Source organism: Dermacentor variabilis, chromosome 2, assembly GCF_050947875.1.
Source record: "Dermacentor variabilis isolate Ectoservices chromosome 2, ASM5094787v1, whole genome shotgun sequence".
NCBI classification, from domain to species: domain Eukaryota; kingdom Metazoa; phylum Arthropoda; class Arachnida; order Ixodida; family Ixodidae; genus Dermacentor; species Dermacentor variabilis.
Window position 1 is genome coordinate 148,713,893 of NC_134569.1, and position 19,806 is coordinate 148,733,698.

Sequence of the window (19,806 nt, forward strand, 5' to 3'; positions counted from 1 at the left end):
AAGCCTGAAAAAGCATAGAATCGGAAAAGGCATCGCTACAAAATACCGGCCCTGTATTGCTTTAACAGGAGCGATAGGTTCAGTGCCTTTTTTCAGTTTCTTTGACAAAAGGTCAAGTTTGCGTCCCGTTAGGAGAGCGAAACGAGGCCATCTACGCAATTTTAGAAGTGTAGCGCCTACGTCACGCCTCGAAAAGAAATGACGGAATGTCTAGAACAAAGCTCTTTGTCTAATCGTCATGGCGCCATTTTTTTTTACTTATCTTTCAAGCATTCCAAGCATTCTGAGTTTTCTAAACAAGGTAAGACACATTTGGAATACGAGGGTAACATTCGCATTGACTGATAGGCCACGCATCTTTGCCGCAGCATGCGATGCACCCAACAGGCCTATAGAAGACCAACAAGATGGAGGACGAAGACACTCCAGACGTCTGAGACTGTAGAAAATAGCGACCATGCTGGCCGACAATTGGTTTTTGAATAACTTGTTGCAAGCAGTGAAAGAGAAAATGCTGCCTACGCCGAGCCTGGAGTTCACGCAAACACGCAAAGGTTCGCTTACGGTTCGTTCCATGTGATCTTTTTGGGGGTTCCCAGGTGCCTGTCCAGCTTCTTTGTCTTGAATTCTTCCGTGCGCCAGCGAGCGATGTTTTCTCCAGTAATCTGCGAAGGGGTAAACGTTGTGTGAGCAAGCAACGTTCTGTAGCGTACGATGATCATGCTTTTTAAGTTTAGCCATTCTTCGTGTACTTTGCCCGAGTGACAGTTGCTGGTGAACATCGAATATACTTCTTAGGAACGCGAGAAAAAGTGAACTGTTTCTGTTGGACATAATTTCTTACAAAGCGATATTACATGCGAAGAAATCTAACAGACCGAACTAATGAGCTGGTTGATAAAATGCATACTACTATCGGAACACGTAAGAAGCAGTGTCTAGATCCTCCAAATTCTGTGTTCGCGTTCTGAAGTGCGTAAAGCACATCACATGCTCGTGACAATTCTTGTGCAATTTAAACTTAACTATGGTCGTAGATGTTTCGTAGAGCTTAGTCTCTTAAAAATAAATTCAATTGGGAAATTTTCCTCCATGCATCCGTCCGTCCGTCCGTCCGTCCGTCCGTCCGTCCGTCCGTCCGTCCGTCCGTCCATCCGTCCATCCGTCCATCCATCCATCGGAACGATGGGAAGTGACTAGATTTGTCAAAATGTTCGTGCTTGCGGCTTCAGAGGCGTCGCTCATGGCGTCAGCTTTTTCCCAATGTTTCTCGATAAATTTCCAGGAATTAAAGTTTTTTAAGCGAGGCCTGGTTACATTTACAGCAATATATTGCTAAAGATTATTAAGTCGGAAAGACCTTTGAAGCCACAAGGACGAAGGTTCGTGATGTCCGTCATTCTCACGTTGGCTGAATCGGCATAGTCGAACTTCCGGTAGGCTCTAGCGACGTAGTTGTTTCTTGAATTTTTCCGGTAAGGTATGCGTAATGGGACCGCGAGAACGCTTGTGCCAGGGAAGCGCACTTACCGGACTGAAAGCAGCCATTTCTTTCTCACTGGTCGTGGCTTTAAAGATATGTGCGGTGACGTGTGCCTGCGGATATAAGCAGCAACGAAGTGCACGTGTGTTACAGTTCGACGACGGATTTTATAGGTACAGGATACCTGTATAGCCGTCTGGGTGGCTGCGTCACCGAGAATGATGTGCACCATGCGAAACGCCAGTAGGTCCTGCAGAGAAGAGAGCTACGGTTGTTTCAAGTTAGCCACAGTTCAGCTCCTCTGTGCCGACCACGAGGACGCGATTAGGACGAACGCCGTTTTTCTCTCCAAGTAATAGTTCTATCCAGAGGTTGAATTAAAGCGAGGCGGCAGACTCTGTTCGTCCAAGCATGCAGGCTCAACCCAGGCAGTAGTATCCTGATCATCCAGGCGACACGTTTTGCCCAAACACTTGCAAAGAAATGAAAATTGGAAACTATGTAAACCTTATAAGCTTTAATCAATCAACAAATTATTGAAGAAAACAGGGCGTGAAATGTCAATTGGGGCTTACACCTTGACGACAAACAAAAATGTTTGCGGAATACTGGGTCCCCGTTTACATTTTATGCCGTTTATGCCGTTTACATAACCGCGATATCTGTTCTCGATGCAGAGCTATGAATTTGTAAACTTCGTGCTTCTATTTTTGTCAGACGGTCAAATATGTGAAAATCTTTTTAACAACATTCAAGCCCTAAATCGTAATTCCGCTTCCAACAGTCACTAGAATTAAACTTTCTTTCTCAAATGCAACAAATTTCATCAAAATCGGTGCAGGGGTTATCTCAGAAAAACGTTTTTGCGTTTTACATGTATTCGAATAGGCCGCGTCTGAGTTGGGCCCGAGCTAAAGCTTCCTCTTAACGTGTTTCGTTAGACGCAAATTTCAAGCAACGCGCACCTTGTCCAACTTCCTTGCCAATCACTCTGTGGATATACTCTCCCTACCCCCACCCCAAAAAGCTTCATAAACCCGGATTGTCTATTGCAATTCATGCGTTTACAGTCTTCGTTGAGACGGGAGGTTAGGGCTGTCGCACCCATTGTGTTTTACAGCGCAGCTTTCTATGGCTGGGATCTGGAAGAAAATGTGTCCGATATGCTGACAAAAACAAAGCGCCGGAGTGATGAATGCTGTTGCCCAAATGCTAGCCTATGAGGGTGGGTGTCGAAACGTATATGTATGAAGTAAAAATAAAATAAAACATATGTAAAATAAATAATGAAGAGACGAAACAAACAACGAAGTTGCCTGTTCGTGCCTTTATTCAACGAATATAGCACAATCACCATATAGAACTTAATATAGCTGTTGCACAATGCAGCTTCACTGGTCTTCCATTTTCATATAGTGGGAGGGCTCCAAATTTTTTTCGAGGGGCCTGCGCTGCGCGCTGAGATATGGTAGACACTAATGCCAACCGCGTTAAAGTGCTTGCGTCGTGGTCCACGGGCTTATTTAAACACCTGACGCTCTCTTAGTACTTTTTTAAAGGTTGACATTTTATGCGGACGAGCTAAATCTCTTTAGGTTATTCATACCGCGAGTGTGCGTATGTGTTTCTTTTTTTTTTTCGTTTGCATTGAGTGTACACCACAATTCGTCCTCTTCAGGTGGATTTCCTAACAGGCACACATTAGTAGAAGCACAAATAGCAATGTGCAAACAGATAAGAAAAAGAACACTAATTACGTTTCTAGTTATTCGCTTTACAAGACATGATGAAATTACGAAACAAAAGCATAGCAGTCGCGAAGTCACGCCTGCTTACGGGAATCCAGCTCCAGTTTCGATATGTGCTCTAAACATGTGTTACGAAATATGCTAGTTTCCCCAAAGGCCACCAAACTTTTCTTTGGGCTTTGGCCCACGCACGAGCAGTGGACAATGACAAATTCACGATATACTGATTCTCTAAGAATCTGCGCATTTCCATTCACCGAGCAATACCGATATCGTCACCTAGATTACACGGGATAACTACAGAACGAGAAATCTATCTCAGCCGAGCAGCCGCGACAAATATACGTGTACAGCGAACAGCGAACTCACCATTGTGTCAGTATCCGGGGTAGCATTCGTGCATTCTTTCACTTGTTTTAGGATCGTGGCTGGCTGTGTTGAAATAGAGGAATGACAAGGGAAGTGAGGGCAGCAAGTCTGAAAGACCGAGACTCACGGCAAGGTAAACGCACATGTAGGCACATCGTATAAAACGACAATTAAGCAATGCTGCGTCACACGGTACACACACGCCGTGCCAGCGCTGTGCTTCGCAGGCATCGAGGCGTTACATCCAACAAACGTTTCCCCGAACTGGGGATGACTAATTGTTTTGGGGAACAACGCGAGGCTCATCTTAACGATCAATTCTTGCGGTTGAGCAAAACACCAGCGGGAAGCTGCCTCTTGTCCCGCTTGCATATCCGACATATAACCCACACGGAACCCAGAGTCTCCCTGTCATATGCTTGACGTCTCACCTTACCGTGACTTTCAAATACTTAAAAAATGTGAGAATCAGGGATTCCAACCTCGGCGCTCCATTTGGGTGGGCCCCAGCTGATCAGGGAACGGAGGGGAACGAAGTAGCCGATGCTACAGCCCGCGCGCTTCATTTCCGGGCGTTGCCTCTATCTCCCATCGACGAGGCCCCTGAATTCAAACCGGCAATCGCCTTTAAAGAAATCACACAGCTGTATCAGCTTAATCACGGCCGATACTTCTCCCCTTGCAAAGGCCTCAAAAAGATGGAGGAGCGCTGGCTTCTCCGTCTCTACACGAATACAGTACTGTGCCCGGCGGTGCTGAAACACTTCAACCCGGCATTTTCGGGCGAGTGCCCGCACTGTGGGGAGGTGTTTGCGAACACATACCACATGGTGCTGGCATGCCCCTCCAACCCTGCTTTCCCCGCAAACCCCCACCCAACCCGAGAGGATTGGGAGGCCGCCCTGCTCGGATGCTCAACCCTCCAGGACCAACGTGCCCTTATGGCCCGAGCCAAAGACGCTGCAGAAGCCACGGGAGTCCCGGACTAGGGACTCCTCTCCCCCACCCCCACTAGACTTGGTAAGGACTGGGCCCTTAGGGCTCAGCTCATGCCTCTCCTGTAAATAGCAGAAATAAAGTTTATCACCACCGCCACCAACACCTTACGCGCGATTTTATCAACATGCACCTAACGTTGATCACGTTTATTACCTCACACTGTCGAGAATTGCAAGGTTCGACCAAAATTTTACGGCGCCGTAGCATTGGTTTTCGCGCACTGCAGTAGGGCTTGTGAGACCGGGTAGTTGGTGGTTCATGTTTATAAACAGCGCAAAACCAAACAACGGGCGTCAGAAGAAAAAAAAAGGAGGGTACTGGGGGGATTTGGAGGAGCGACGAGTCCTCTCCTGGCCGATAATTATATATATATATATAAATACTGCAGCTCAAGCGGAACAGTGTGTTAAATTCTGGCCGAATTTAGAACGTTGTAAAACGGAATCAGGTTATTATTGCGTCCACTTCAGGACGAAGGCCGTTCTCGGCGATCCCTATATTACCCCTGACCTGCGCTAGCCGATTCCACGTTGTACCTGCAAATTTTCTCATTTCATCACACCACCTAATTTTCTGCCGTCCTCGACTGCGCTTCCTTATATATATATATATATATATATATATATATATATATATTCCTTTTTCCAATTTCTCTAATTTCTTTAAACCATTTCTTTTATTCCAATACTAAGTACAAGTAATTTCACCTAAGCTGTCCTTGATGTCTTTGTTGGCTTATGATATGACTAACAAAAATCGGACCCCTCGCTTTTTTCCTTATGGTTCATATTATGTATATATATATATCTATATATATATATATATATATATATATATATATATATATATATATATATATATATATATATATATATCGTAGCAAGTACGAGCCTCTAGCGTCGCCTCCCAGTGTAAAGGGAGGCGACGCCGTAGGCTCGTAGCAAGTGCACGCGTATGCGACGCAGTACACTGTGTCGCTAACCCAGCAAAACAACCAGACGAGAAACACTCACCAACACGCTTTCCTCGGTTACCGCCAACTGGCACAGGTAGGTGATGCCAGCGGAACCTAGCCAAGTGGTATCGTTTGGCTGGCTCATCAGGACGTGTGTCCACTGCGACGTAAGTTCCGACGTTAAATCTCGGTTTCATCTCGACCCACGCACGCACGCAGTAGTATACACACGCACACGTAACTAGAACTGTTGGTCTTCTGCACGGCGTTTCGATGCATAGCGAACATGTGCCTGCCCGAGAAGACGGCAAGACGCGGAGACGTACCCCACGCGACAGCGGATTACAATGTTTCTGAGATCGCCCTGCTTTACTTCACGCTATTTCATGGTTTACTCGGTGGGAAACCGAACGAGCACGCGCTTCAGACCCGGCGACGAAAGGGAGAAAAAGAACCAACAGAATAAGGAGAGAGCACAGCGTTAATCATAGCATTATGCGCTTGAAAATCTGTATTTGTTGAGGCGAGAATATAAGTTGTTCGCTCTTTCATTGCGTAACCCAGCACAGGAACAAAGCTATCTTCGGCACATTTGTTGGGGTGCAAGAGAAGGCTATATTATTCACTATCACGCGGATTTTTCGTATATAGCATTTTGCGCTATCGTATATGTTGAGCTGCTCGGCGAGAAATTCGGCGTCGACTCCAGAGGCCGTGCGGACAACGGGCAGGGAAAAGAGCGAGGAATGGAGTAGGGATAATCCCTATATATAAGCCGATTCGTTTTCTCGAATCGGTTAGATACGATTCACCGCGTGTGCAGGAACGCGTGTGCTACCAAATGCCGCGTCTCGCGGCATTTGTTAGCGCAGCCCTTGATTATGCACGCATCAGTATTTATTATGTTGTACTAAGTGTAGTTATAATCGCTTGCACCTATCCATACATGGTAGCACGCGAAAAAAAAGAGGGACGACCTGCTACGGTACGTCTTGTCACAAGAAATTAAAAGCCGCGCCTGCCGTGCACACTTTCTTAGCGGAAAAGTAATTACGCTGCTATAAGGGTGCAACTGAAGTGGCAGCTCACATATATATGAGAGCGATCTGCGTTATATGAGAGCTTGTACTTATATGAGACATATATATGAGACTTATATGAGACTTATACGAGACTTATGATATCGTGAAGGAAGCAACGCACGGCTTAAACAACAAGAAAAGAAAGAAGCACGGTCAACTGATAGCATGCATGATCGCACAGCATGCATCTGTATTTGAGGCTGCATTCGCACGGCCAAATCGCTGCACGCCCAACTCTTCTACAGCATTCCTTTTCCGGCCGTCTGCTAAAGGGCAGACGAGAACAATCACGCTCGGCCGTTGGCCGCATTGCCGTGGCAATGCAGAATGGCAGTGTCACCGTTATTCTCGCATTTCTGAGAGAGAGAGAGAGAGAGAGAGAGAGAGAGAGGACTGGCAGACACACAGTCATATTTGGTGCAGAAAGAGACACACAAGCGCAGCAATAGCTGGCCAGGTGTGCCAGGCTAACCCCGCCTGTAACAACATCTCCACCGCCATATTACAAAGTGTCTTTATTTTGATACTGATTAGGGAACCTGCATAATTAAACTGTATAATTTAAGAGCTCAAGGCAAAACTAGCGGCACTCGCGTGTATATCGGGATGGCATGTAGTCGCGCTGCACACGGTAGCAGGTGCGGTTCCAATGTGGCGTCTAGGCTCAGTATCTTCTCCGCCACCGGTACCGTCTAAGGTGCGGGCGAAATGCGAAAACACCCTAGTACTTAGATTTAGGTGCACGTTAAAGAACACCAGGTGGTCAAAATTTCCGGAGTCATCCACTACGGCGTGCCTCATGATCAGAAAGTGGTTTTGGCACGTAAAACTCCATAATTTAATTAACGATGTCGTCGAGCAACAACCGACGACGAAACGCGCGCTCCCTTCGCATATTATCCTTATCGAGGCGACGGAGAGCTATGAAAGCCGCCATGAAAGACATGCAGAAAGAAACAATGGCTACCAACACTGCCAAACTTTTGAAAGAAAATATGGCTGCGTGACACCCCTTCCTAATAAGTTCCGCTGCTTATCATACTTTTACGTTGTATCAGCGATGGCCGCTTCTCCATGCCTTCTCCTCAGCTGATAAAAACGACCATGCCTCGCGCCAAGCAATCAGTTCATTTTGAAGACTCAGGCTGTCGCATTCCGACAGAGGCGAAATGCACAAAGGCGCGTCGTCTGCAATTTTGCAGCCCCATAACAAATTATTGGTTGGTTACGTCAACACCTGCAGCCCCTAGCTACGGTGTCCGTTACAGCCCAAAACGGTACCTTACAGAACTTGACGCCAATCGGTCAATATAACAACAATGACCAACGCCAACGTTTGCTTAAGTTTACCAGCTTTACAAGAACGCCCGTTCAAGTGCACGTCAGAATACGGCGCAGCAGCGCATGCAAAGCACACAACGGTTCTACATTCGAGATGGTTTCGGATCAAATCGGTTCGAGTTGTCGATCTTGCTACACTGACGCACTTTGTCTGGATCCCGCCACTGCACAAATAGTGTGAGGCCAAGGTTGGGTTGATTTTATCCAAGCGGCGGCAGACGCCATTTTGTAAGCACGCGAATGCAGCCTCACAGACGCGAACTGCAGCTCAAGAGGAACAGTGCGTTGAAATTTCCGACGAATTTAGCACGTTGTAAAGCGTCATCAGGCCATTTTTGTGTCCACTACAGGACGATGTCCTTTATCGGCGATCCGATGTTACCCCTGACTTGCGCTAGCCGATTCAAAGTTTTAGCTGCAAATTTTCTCATTTCATCACCCCACCTAATTTTCTGCCGCCCTCGACTGCGCTTCCTTTCCATCAGAATCCACTTTTTATGCCTAGTGGACCACCGATTATCCGCCCCAGTAATCACGTAGCTTGCTCAGCTCCACATTTTCCTCTTAATGTAACCTAGAATATCCGACTACACCCGTTTGCTCTCAGATACAACTCTCTTCTTATCGCCTATCGTTAAGCCTAACATCTTCGTTCCATCGCTTGTTGCGCGGTGCTTAATTTATTATCTAGCTTCCTTGGGAACTTCCAAGTTTCTGCCTGATATGTTTGTACCAATATAATTCAACGTTTGCACTTTTTTGCTTTTCAATGACCGTGGTAAGCTTAATGTCATGATTTGGTAGTTCCTGCCATATGCGCTCCAACCTATTCTCATTATGTAATTTTCTTATCACCAGGGCCCCCTGCAAGTAATAGACCTAGATAAACGTACTCTTTCGAACATTCTAGGGGCTGAATGTTGATCATGAATTTCTGTGCGCTTTACAGGCTGTCGCACATTACCGTTCTTTCCTGCATATTAGCCTTGTACCCTACCCTTCGACTTTCTCCGTTAAAGTCCTCAATCGTTTATTGGAATGCATCCCCGGTGTTGCTCAACAGGACAATGTCATCTGCAAACCAAGGTTGTTGAGGTATTCGCGGTTGATCCTCACTCCTAAGCCTTCATAGTCTAATAACATGAATATTTCTAAGCTTGCTGTGAATAGCACTGGATAGATTCTGTGTCTGCAAACACAGGTTGTCGAGATTTTCGCCGTTGATCCTCCCTCCTAAGCTTCATAGTCTAATAGCTTAAATACTTCTAAGCATGAATAGCATTGCACAGATTGTGTCTCCTTGCCTGACCTCTTTCTGGAGAGAAGCTTTGCTTTGAAATTCCAGAATTTGGCAGGTCCAATACCAAGGGGTAGTCGTTTAGAAGGTTAGGAAATTGAACGGCTAGTTTTTGATCTCCGTATTTTGTTCTGCAACGTGGCTTTCCTATCAGAGTTCCAGTGGGGAGTTGAAACTTGTGCAGCTGTAACTATCACTGAAGCAGAGTCGAAGCGAGTTAAGGATTTGCGGATACTTGTGTTGTGGCTTAAGGTAAATATGGCAGTTCTTTCTTTCTGTATTGATTTATTTAAGACAATGAACCGATTGTCTTAGGGGTCACGGCTAAAGGCAAACATTTGCCTGACTAGGCCGTGCCACCCGTACATTGGCAGCAAAATGGCAGTGGCAGGCTTTGAGGAGGCCACACATGAACTTAATGTAGTACACATTTTCCGACACTTGAGTACACAATTCACGTAAAAAGAAAGAAAAAAAGGTTAAAGTTTACACAGTTTGCTAAGCACTTGAAGCACAATAACAACAAGAAAAAGAAAACGTATGAAATTTTCCATACCTGTAGTTGAAAGGTTAAAGTTTACGCAGTTTTCCAAGAACAACAACAAGAAAAAAAAAACATGTACGAAATCTTTTATACCTGTAGCGTAACATTTCTATCAGTCTTCGGATAGTAATAATTCTTTTACCGTTTTCTTAAAGCTTTGCTTTGAAATTCCAGAATTTAGCAGGTCCAGTACCAAGGGGTAGTCGTTTAGAAGGTTAGGAAATTGAACTGCTAGTTTTTGATCTCCGTATTTTGTTCTGCAACGTGGCTTTCCTATCAGAGTTCTTCTGAGGTTATAGCTTGTCATTCTGCCATGCTATTTACTTTGGAAGGAACATTTGTCTTCCCAGAATTGCCGTGAAATTTTGAGGAATAATTTGTAAGTGTGAAGTTTTGATGCTGTTATCATTCTATATTTGTTATAGTATGGTTTAGTGGTATGAGTGCGTTCTAAGTTACCTATCGCGCACAGTGCGCGGTTTTGGAGTTTTTGAATTTATCTTAAGTTTGTCTGTGTAGTGGTTGACCAAACTAGACAACAATAAGTTAATCGAGAATGTATAAGCGGGTTGTAAATATTGCGCTTCACATTTATTGGTCGCAAATATCGCAACCTGTTTAGCACACCGACAGCATGAGCAATATTTTTTTCTGATAACATCTACGTGCAGTGACCAGGACATAGTTTCATGGAATATAATTCCTAAAAATCTGGCTATTGGTGCCTGTTCGAGGTTGACCTCTGAAATTGGAGTGTTAGCTGAGGGTGTATTATTTTTCCTTTTGATTTAAGCACTAGATACTTAGTTTTAGTTATGTTTATTTGGAGTTTATTTGCATTTAGCCACAAGCTTAGTTGCTGTAGCCAGATGTTATCGTGCTCAAAAAGCTTACCTATTTCCCTTCCTGAGAAGAACACGTTAGTATCATCCGCGTATAATATAATATTGGAACAGCCTTGAATATTGACAATATCATTAATATAGAGTAAAAATAAAACAGGCCCCAAGACGGATCCTTGCGGCACGCCGTACATAATGTGCTGAATTTCGAAACTAACTCCATTTTTTGTAGTGTACTGTGTTCTACAGGTGAGATAGCTTTTTATTATGGATAATGCGACACCACGAATTCCATAAAGACGTAGATTTTTCAAAAGGACATCATGTTGCACGCAATCGAAAGCCTTCCTAAAATCTAGAAAGGTACCTAGAGATAACATTCGGTTTTCTATGTTGTCAAGGATTTGTTCTTTTATTTCAAGTAAAGCGGTTTCTGAAGATTTAGTCCTGCAGAAATCATATTGCTCCTGAGCTATTATTTTATACGTGTTTAGAAACTCACAAAGTCTTCTATTAATTACATGATCAGCAATTTTCGCGAAGACAGAAAGAACGCATAAATGCAATAATTTTTTTTTATTTGTCAGCCTAATGCTGCAAGCTTCGCCTCATTAATGTCAAGTTCTTTCAGGCCTTCAGTAAAATCTAAGCAATATGCACTTGCTCCGCTAAATACAAAATAATGTCGTAACTTCGCAGAGACGCATTGAATTATGTGATGGCATTGTGCGCCGGCGGGACTGCACATGACAACATGATTTGAGCAGCGCAAATGCTGACTTTGCTGGCGCGAAGCGTTTTAGTGACCACGCTCAGCGTCGTGCACACTTGAAATTGTTCACTTCGCGACACCAGGCCACTGCGGTCGGCTTTTTCCACGCAGTCATATTGACTTGACAACTGCGTAGCAGGCGCGGAGCACCATAGGATGGTCACGGGCTGGAAGAAAATTATTCTGCCGAATTCGGAAACGCCTACGAAGGCTTTCTCAAGTGAGAGGAGGAAAAGATAGAACATCGCACGAAGCGACTGATAGACACGAGTGGCCTCATTTTGCACAGGACTGATGTTAGAGGTTTAGAACAAGCCTCTCCAGCCAATCATAAGGCGACGATAGCCCGTCGTCTGCTGTCGAGCCGTTCATGAGGAGTATTTATTTCGCCGCATCAGCCTTGTCAGGCATCACCATACCTGACGGACATGTATGAATGAGCCGTATGGGTGTTCTCATAGAAGGGGCGGGGGAGGTGTCTAACCTCTGTAAAGTGAACAAAAAAGATGGCGGCGCAGCGTGGAGAATGTGAGGGGGGGGGGAGTATCTGGGCTGGCTAACGTCCGTAAAGTGAACGAAATAGGTGACGGAGCGAGTGCCGAATAGGGGAGAGCGGATGATAGTACGGAGGAGAAAAAATGGCTGTGGCTTAGCTAAGGTTAAGCCCAGGATGCGAAGCATACTAGCCTTTATTTTAGTTGTTGAACCACTGTTTAGCCTGGTGAACTGCTGTTGCTTGGCTATATTTGGTTCGGCTAGACGAAGAAACAACTCATGCGTTACTCTGCTTCGCCTTCAAGAGTGGAACGCGACAGCGTTCCCGTCGACCCGCCAAGGGGTGTAAGACAATGGGCTACGGCGCAGCGACTACGCGCCCCGCATTGGACGCGGTGAGCGACGAGCAAAGCAGCGTTCGGCGCGGCAACGAAATGTGCGCCTGAGCAAGCGACGCATGCCTGAGCCTTAGAAACAGCTCGTTTCTAAGGCAACACCGCATTCACTAGAGGCGCTTTTGTACCGCTTTGAAGCATCGTACTCGTGGCTCAGTGGTAGCGTCTCCGTCTCACACTCCGGAGACCCTGGTTCGATTCCCACCTTGCAAGAGTTGAGCCAAAGCCACCTAGAAACAAGCGCAGGCGCCGCGACGCCGCGAGCGACGGCGCGAGTTGGAGCCCCGTTTCTCCTCTGTCGTGACGTCACGGTGTCACGTGGTCAGCCTTGAAGGCGACGGCGCGAGTTGGAGCCCCGTTTCTCCTCTGTCGTGACGTCACGGTGTCACGTGGTATTGAAGGAGACACCGCCGCGCCTGAGGAGCTGGGTTGAGCTCTAGTAATATGCTTCGCATAAAAAAGAAAGCTTAGGACAGGTGACTTCACGGGGCGCCGTAGCTGCGGAGTGGGGGAGTACACCCGTTTTGGCTACCGTTGCTGCCGGCTGCGTCTGCTGTCGTCTGCCATCAATACAACGGCTCTGCAGTTGTGGCGGGAAAACACGGGCAAGTGCGCCGCGGTAGCCTCCGTGGTGAGTCAGAACCGGATTGCGCATTGCAGAGTTAGACCACTCGAACAAGAATGGGGAAAATGGGAAGGCCACGCATTGTGCGCATGGCCGAAGAACAAGCCGAGTACAAGGAGAGGCGTCCACAGCAGAGACGCGGCTATAACCAACCGCTACGGGCCCCTATGAAAGCGGAGAATCCGACCAGTGACTTTGCCTCCGAAAAATTTCAGCGAGAGCAGATGCACGAGTCTAATCGTCGGCGTCAAGCGCAAGCTACCGATGAAGATCGCGCACTGGAGCCCGCTCGTAAGCGTCAAACTAAGTCCTTCCAGTCGGCGTCCAAGCGGCAGAAGCGTGAGTTGCCACCTCGTTCGAATTCCACCAGGGCGAATTCCAAATTCGTTTCTGGACGCGGAGTTTGGCCGTTAGCTGCTCAGAACAGCCTTGCTGGTTAATGTGGCACCATATGAATGGTTCGGCCCGAATTTTTTTTTTTTTTTACGTGGATGTGTTTGTAAAGACGTATTGACGTCCCGCTTCTTATCGTAGACGGACTTGCTGTTCGTCTTACGCATACGTTCGCTCACACCGCAAGCTGCAGGATGAGCGAAACCGTGGGCACAGACACCACGACGCCGCTTCGACTTTGTGCTTAATTGAAACTATGAGCAATAGCATAATAAAAGGCCGAGGATAACAGCATGGAAGGTAACAACTAATTGTCTAAAAGCAACGAGCTTTGATAATCAGAACAATTAGGCGTTTTTAACGCGTAAGCATTCTTTGGAGTGCCCTGGAGAAACCGTGCCTGTCCCGTAACGCCTTGTAACTGGTAGAAAAGTGCGCAATTGGTCAAGTTAAGACATTTAAGCGTTATAGTAGTCTAACTGTAGACGAATGGTGGCTTTAGAATTGATTTACAAAAAACACTGGTCACGTCGCCGTCGCCTCGACATAGTAATTTGATGCAATAAAATAGTATAACATGACAATAATAAGTTGGTGTATGTGGGTGGGCAAAAAACGCGTTGTGGTAAAGTTCAGTATCAGTTTACACGATCGCCTTGAAAGGGCTGGATGCAGCGAGACGAGTTCTTGCAATGGCAACAAAGAAACCGTAGGCTTGGTGAAACGGAGAAGCAGTGTAGGAACGATGAACCACAAAGGGAATATCGTAGTCGGCAGAAGGAACAACGAGAACAGCGACAGCAGCTGTAAGATAATCAACAGGAAGGAGAGCCAGGGATTTGTTCAGAAGCGGATCGGAAACGGACGTTATGGGCGACGCTCGAAAGCAAAATTGTCCAGAAATTCTGAAAATAGTCTACTAATGCGTAAGGATTCTTTCGCTCCGGAAAAAGAAACGATGAGTAGACTTGCATAAGCTAGCAACGTAAGTAAGCAAGTGCGAAGTAACAGTGTAGTCAAATATTGATTACGCGTTATGAGTTAATTATTAAAATTTCTGTAGTATTTTTTGCGTTGTTGCATCTAGTACTGGAAATGATAACCTCGAAAGCCTCTGGAAAGGTAATCCGAAAGCCACATAAGCGAGGCAAAGCTCAACCTAGAAAACAAAATGCCCGAAAAAAGTGCTCGAAACACACCAATGAATAACTTGCTGGTGGTTAAGGCCAGACACTTCACTTCTAGCTGCTACCATTCAATACAGTGCCATGACGAGTATGAAAAGTCAGGTTATTGCACGCATGGAGAAACACAGCCTATCAGACACTTTTTCGTTACCCCTAGAACTGGGCCCATTTTCATTCATTATGCAAAACAGAAGTGAAGCGTGCAGACAGGACACAAGAGTAGAGAAGTGGACAACACGAACGCCTACTCTTGTGTCCTGTCTGGACGCCTCACTTCTATTTTGCATAATCAATCCTTACCAACTAGCTCAGCTTTCTGTCGTTCTAAGCTCCATTTTCATTGTTTTATGTTTTAAAGTTTTATTTCAAGGCATATTAGTCCCCACTGATACTACCATACATAATATTGAAGCCTCGTCAATGGTGTTTGAAGTGAAGGTAAAGCAGTAATAATTGCTCAAACAGTTTAAGAAATCGTATGCCAAGCTTCAAACAAGTTCACAAGCCCTTCCACTCTGTGAAGAAGGAAGAGCAGCGAAGCAGTGGTGTGTTTTACCTCAATCGACGCATTATGTATATTGTAACGTAGACTGAAGACGGAGTCTTACAAAAGAGACGTTTCTCTTTAATGGCGAACCAGAAGAAGAACGTGCAGCTGACGCGCTTCATCGTCTTTCATGGCGCCGACCTATGCGCGCGGGAGCCCGACATCATTGCGTCAATTGCCCCCAGCGAAAAGCGACCGTCTCGGTCGCGTGAAAAAATTCTTTCAGCGACAAGAAATGGAGCTCCTCACGTACACCTCGGCGTTCACGTACGCACATAGTAGGGTTTCATGCGCACTACATGAACAACTTCAGCGCGAGGACGACGACGGAGCGAACCGGGGTGAGAACTGCAAGGGATGACTTCGCAGGTCACGTCACTGAGGCTGGGTGTAACCTTGTAGGGACCAAAATAACGGCGGAGATACTCTTCCGAGAGTCCACGGCGACGGATGGGCGTCCAGACCCACACGAAGTCACCCGTATTGTAATGGACGTCGCGTCGACCCTGGTTGTATCGAAGGGTGCCGGTATGCTGTTCGCTCCGCATACGATGCCGAACAAGCAGGCGTGCTTGTTCGATGCTGAACAAGCATGGCGTCAAGTGTTGACGTGACGTGGCGTCCGTATGCAAGTTCGAAGGGCGTAAACTGCGTAGTCTCCAGTACAGCAGTGTTATACGCGAAGGTCACATAGGGTAAAATCTAGGCCCACGTCTTGTGCTCTACGTCGATGCACATGGAGAGCATATCAGCCAGCGTTCTGTTCAGACGTTCAGTTAATCCATTGGTTTGAGGGTGATACGCAGTGCTCTTGCGGTGAGAGCAATGCGTCAGCTGGAGAACGTCCTGCATAAGTTCGGCTGTAAATGCTGCACCGCGGTCGGTGATGAGAACAGACGGTGCACCATGTCATAGGACGATATGGCGTATAAGGAACTTGGCCACTTCATACGAGTTTGCTTGCAGAATAGCTTCGGTTTCGGCGTACCGGGTTAAATAGTCGGTAGCGACGAGTGTCCATTTGTTGCGCGAAGAGGTCACTGGGAATGTCCCAAATAGATCCATTCCTATTTGTTGGAACAGTGCTTGAGGAAAGTCCACAGGGTGAAGAAAGCCAGCTGGTTTAACTGGTGGGTTCTTGCGGCGCTGACAATCACGGCAGGTATTCACGTACCGTTGCACAGAAGAAAAAAGCCGAGGTCAGTGATACTTCTGGCGTATACTTGCTAATGTCTTAATGAATCCCAGGTGTCCCGCGCATGGCTCATCATGGCAGGCTTGCAAAATGTCTTGGCGCAGCGCCGACGACACGACAAGGAGTTACGCATTTGGGCCACTTCCGCAGTTTTTCCTGTAAAGGACGTTGTTGTGCAAAGTGTACGACGATAAGCCGCGCACGAGCGAGCGGGGTAAGACACCTTCAACTCCTTGAAGATGCTCGATCAGCTGCAGCAGCTCAGGGTCAGCGCACTGGTGCTCAGTCATCTTTATGGCGTCGATAACGCCGACAAATGGCAAGTCATGGTAAGGATGGCAAGTCATGGTAAGTTGTGCGCCTGACAAACAGTCAGCGTCGCTGTGCTTCTTTCCAGATCGGTAGACGACTGTAATGTCGTACTCTTGTAAGCTCAGGCTCCAACGGGCTAGTCTGCCTGAAGGACCCTTGAGGTTGGCAAGCCAGCACAGGGGGGTGGTGATCGCTGACAGCCTTAAAAGGTCTACCGTACAAGTAGGGTCGGAATTTACCAATTGCCCACACAACCGCTCAGCATTCTTTTTCAGTGGTTGAGTAGTTTTTCTCAGCCTTGGTGAGGCTGTGGCCTGCATAAGCAATGGGGCGTTCCACACTAGCTTGCCACTGCACAAGAACTGCACCGAGACCCGTATTGCTGGCGTAAGTATGAATTTCAGTGTGAGCGTCTTCGTCGAAATGAGCAAGTATTGGGGCCGCTTGCAAGTGCTTGCGCAATTCATTGAATGACTGCTGCTGCTTGTCCGCCAAAATGAAAGGCACATCGTCGCGTGTAAGCCGTGTCAGGGGCTCAGCAATTCTCGAGAATCCCTCGACGAAGCGTCTATAATATGCGCACAAACCAAGGAAGCGTTGGACAGCCTTCTTGTCTGTGGGTGGCGAAAACTCGGCTACAGCAGCTAACTTGGGGTCTAGTCGGACGCCTTTAGGACCGACGACATGGCCAAGAAATTTGAGCTCTTGGAACCTGAAGTAGCATTTTTCAGGCTTGATCGTGAGGCTGGCAGTATGGATCGCCGCCAGGACACTCTCGAGTCGTGCGAGATGTTCGTCAAACGTGCTCGAGAACACGACGACGTCGTCCAGGTATACGAGGCAGGTCTGCCATTTGAGTTCAGCAAGCACGGTATCCATCATCCGTTGAAAGGTGGCAGGTGCGGAACAGAGACCGAAGAGGAGAACTTCGAAGTCATAAAGCCCGTCAGGTGTCACAAGCACTGTTTTTTCACGGTGCTGTTCATCAATTTCGATTTGCCAGTACCCTAATTTAAGATCTAACGAAGAAAAATACTTGGCATGTTGTAGACGATACAATGCGTCGTCGATGCGTGAAAATGGATAAACATCGCGTTTGATGACACGGTTCAACTTTCTCTAATCTACACAGAAGCGTAGTTTATTGTCTTTCTTTCTGACTAACACCACAGGGGAGGCCCACGGGCTTGTGGACGGCTGGATCACGTCGTCTTGGAGCATCTCTCTCACCTGATGCTTGATAGCTTCCTTTTCCACTGGAGACACTCTGTAAGGATGCTGACGAACAGGACGTGAGGACTTCTCCGTTATAATGCGGTGCTTTGTGATGGACGTGCGCCGTACGTTGGATGACATTGAAAAACAGTCTGCAAATTCATTCACGATACTCAGTAGACGGTCTTCCTGATGGTCTGGCAGAGCAGCGTTAACATGAATCCGTTCTTTTAGGCTGGGTAACTCAAATTGCTAAGACGATGCGATTTCTAATGTGGCAATGTCAGTAACGTCAATGATTTCGCGAAGAAATCCGATTGTCGTTCCTCGCGGTACATGCCGATATTCGTTGCTAAAATTTGTTAGCAAAGCGACTGAACATTTGTTGCGCACCTCAAGAAGCCCTCTGGCTATGCAGATGTGGCGCTCAAGAAGCAGGGGGACGTTTGCCTCAGCAAATCCTTCGGTGTCCTCCTCCATGTCGCATCGGACAAGGGTAAGCACGCTGGTCTTCGGTGGCAATGTGACGTGATCATCAGCTACGCGAAGCGCAATGTCACGGTCGTTGGCATTGCTATTTGCTATGGCTTGCGTAGTAGCGAAGCTGACTCTAGACTCTTGCAAGTCGATGATGGCACCGTTCGCCTGAAATCTATGCCGAGTATAAGGTCCTTTGAACATTCAGGAAGAATGACGAAGTCGCCGATGTACGTGAAGCCCCGAATGTTGACTCGTGACGTGCACCGGCCCATTGGAGTTATGAGGTGCACTCCTGCAGTACGAATCTGAGTTCTGGCTCATAACAGACGCGTCCGCACCCGTGTCGATTAGCGCCGTGACTTCGTGGTCATCCATAGTAACCAGTACGTCGCAAGATACTGACACCGAACTACACTGTTTTCTCTGCGTCTCAATTACGTCATATCGCGGTCGTCGAAGTGTAGGATCTTCAGCGTTCGCAACGTCAGCGACCTCACCTCCGCAGGTCGCTGGACTCAGTTTTCCCGGAAGGCAGGGCTGGTGAGCGACGCCTTGGTGCACTCAGGTAGAAGGCGGGGCTGGAAGACCTGTTTCGGGCGGGTGACGGTGACCGGGGGACACAGCATCGTGGGGCAAACGAGGTCCTGGTGTCCGCGAGGTAGGCTTCAATTTCCAGGGGGCGTTCACCATTGCGCAGGCACGGCGCATTCAGTGAAAATCCACGAAGGCCAGCTCGGCGGTAAGGACACGCCCTGTAGAGGTGATCGGCTTCACCGCCGCAATGAAAAAACCAGGGCCTCCGGTCTGCAGTGTGCCATACGTCGCTCTTGCGTGGTGGTCGTGTTTCAGCCATGAATGGCGCGCGGCGAGGCCTGAAGTCGCCAGTTGCTTGTTCAACGGCGCGCACGCCATGAAAGTCCGGGACATCGCGCACATCGTAAAAAGTCGGGGACAACGAAATTCGTGCAGCTTCCGCATACGACATGCGAGGCTGTGGCTGCCGTACCTCCTGCTGTGGTGTCTCGCGTCGCTCAGGGACTTGGACTGCCTGCCTGATTTCCTCCCGGACGACCTCAGCCAGAGCGAGTCGCGGTACCGATACCGGAGCCACCTGAAGCTTTCGGAGCTCTTCTCGAACAATAAGCCTAATGGGCTCCCGCAAGGCGCCGGTATTGTCCAAGGGCACAGCGAGAGAGTCGCGCAATAGGGTTGACACGTCGCAGTTGTACTGCCTTGTTCGCTGCTGCAGTGCCTTTCCCATGGATATGGCTTCCGCGAGAAACTCTGCAATGGCCTTTGGTGGGTTGCGTATTAGTCCACCGAAGAACTCTTGCTTGACGCTGCGCATCAAGTTCCTGAGCTTCTTCCGACATGGATGGAGCCGCGCGTCGGGAAAGTCGGCACATATCTTCGACAAAGATTGCGACACTTTCGTTCGGCCGCTGTACTCTCGCCTGAATTGAAGATTCAGCTCGCTCCTTGCAATCGAGGCTGGCGTACGTGCTGATTAGCTGCCGTCGGAATTCGTCT

General features: G+C 47.5%; 1 protein-coding gene across 6 annotated transcripts in view; it reads right to left on the reverse strand.

Moving 5' to 3' along the window:
• The window catches only part of LOC142572837 (uncharacterized), a 246,432-nt gene that overhangs the window by 58,499 nt on the left and 168,127 nt on the right, over window positions 1–19,806 (reverse strand). For all 6 annotated transcript variants that reach the window (XM_075682226.1, XM_075682227.1, XM_075682229.1 and 3 more), the window contains 5 exons: window positions 5,613–5,714; window positions 3,601–3,663; window positions 1,668–1,733; window positions 1,531–1,596; window positions 565–665 (listed from right to left, as the gene is read on the reverse strand). In XM_075682226.1, the coding sequence (XP_075538341.1) occupies window positions 565–665; window positions 1,531–1,596; window positions 1,668–1,733; window positions 3,601–3,663; window positions 5,613–5,714 (398 nt within the window). The remainder of the gene's footprint in view (window positions 1–564; window positions 666–1,530; window positions 1,597–1,667; window positions 1,734–3,600; window positions 3,664–5,612; window positions 5,715–19,806) is intronic.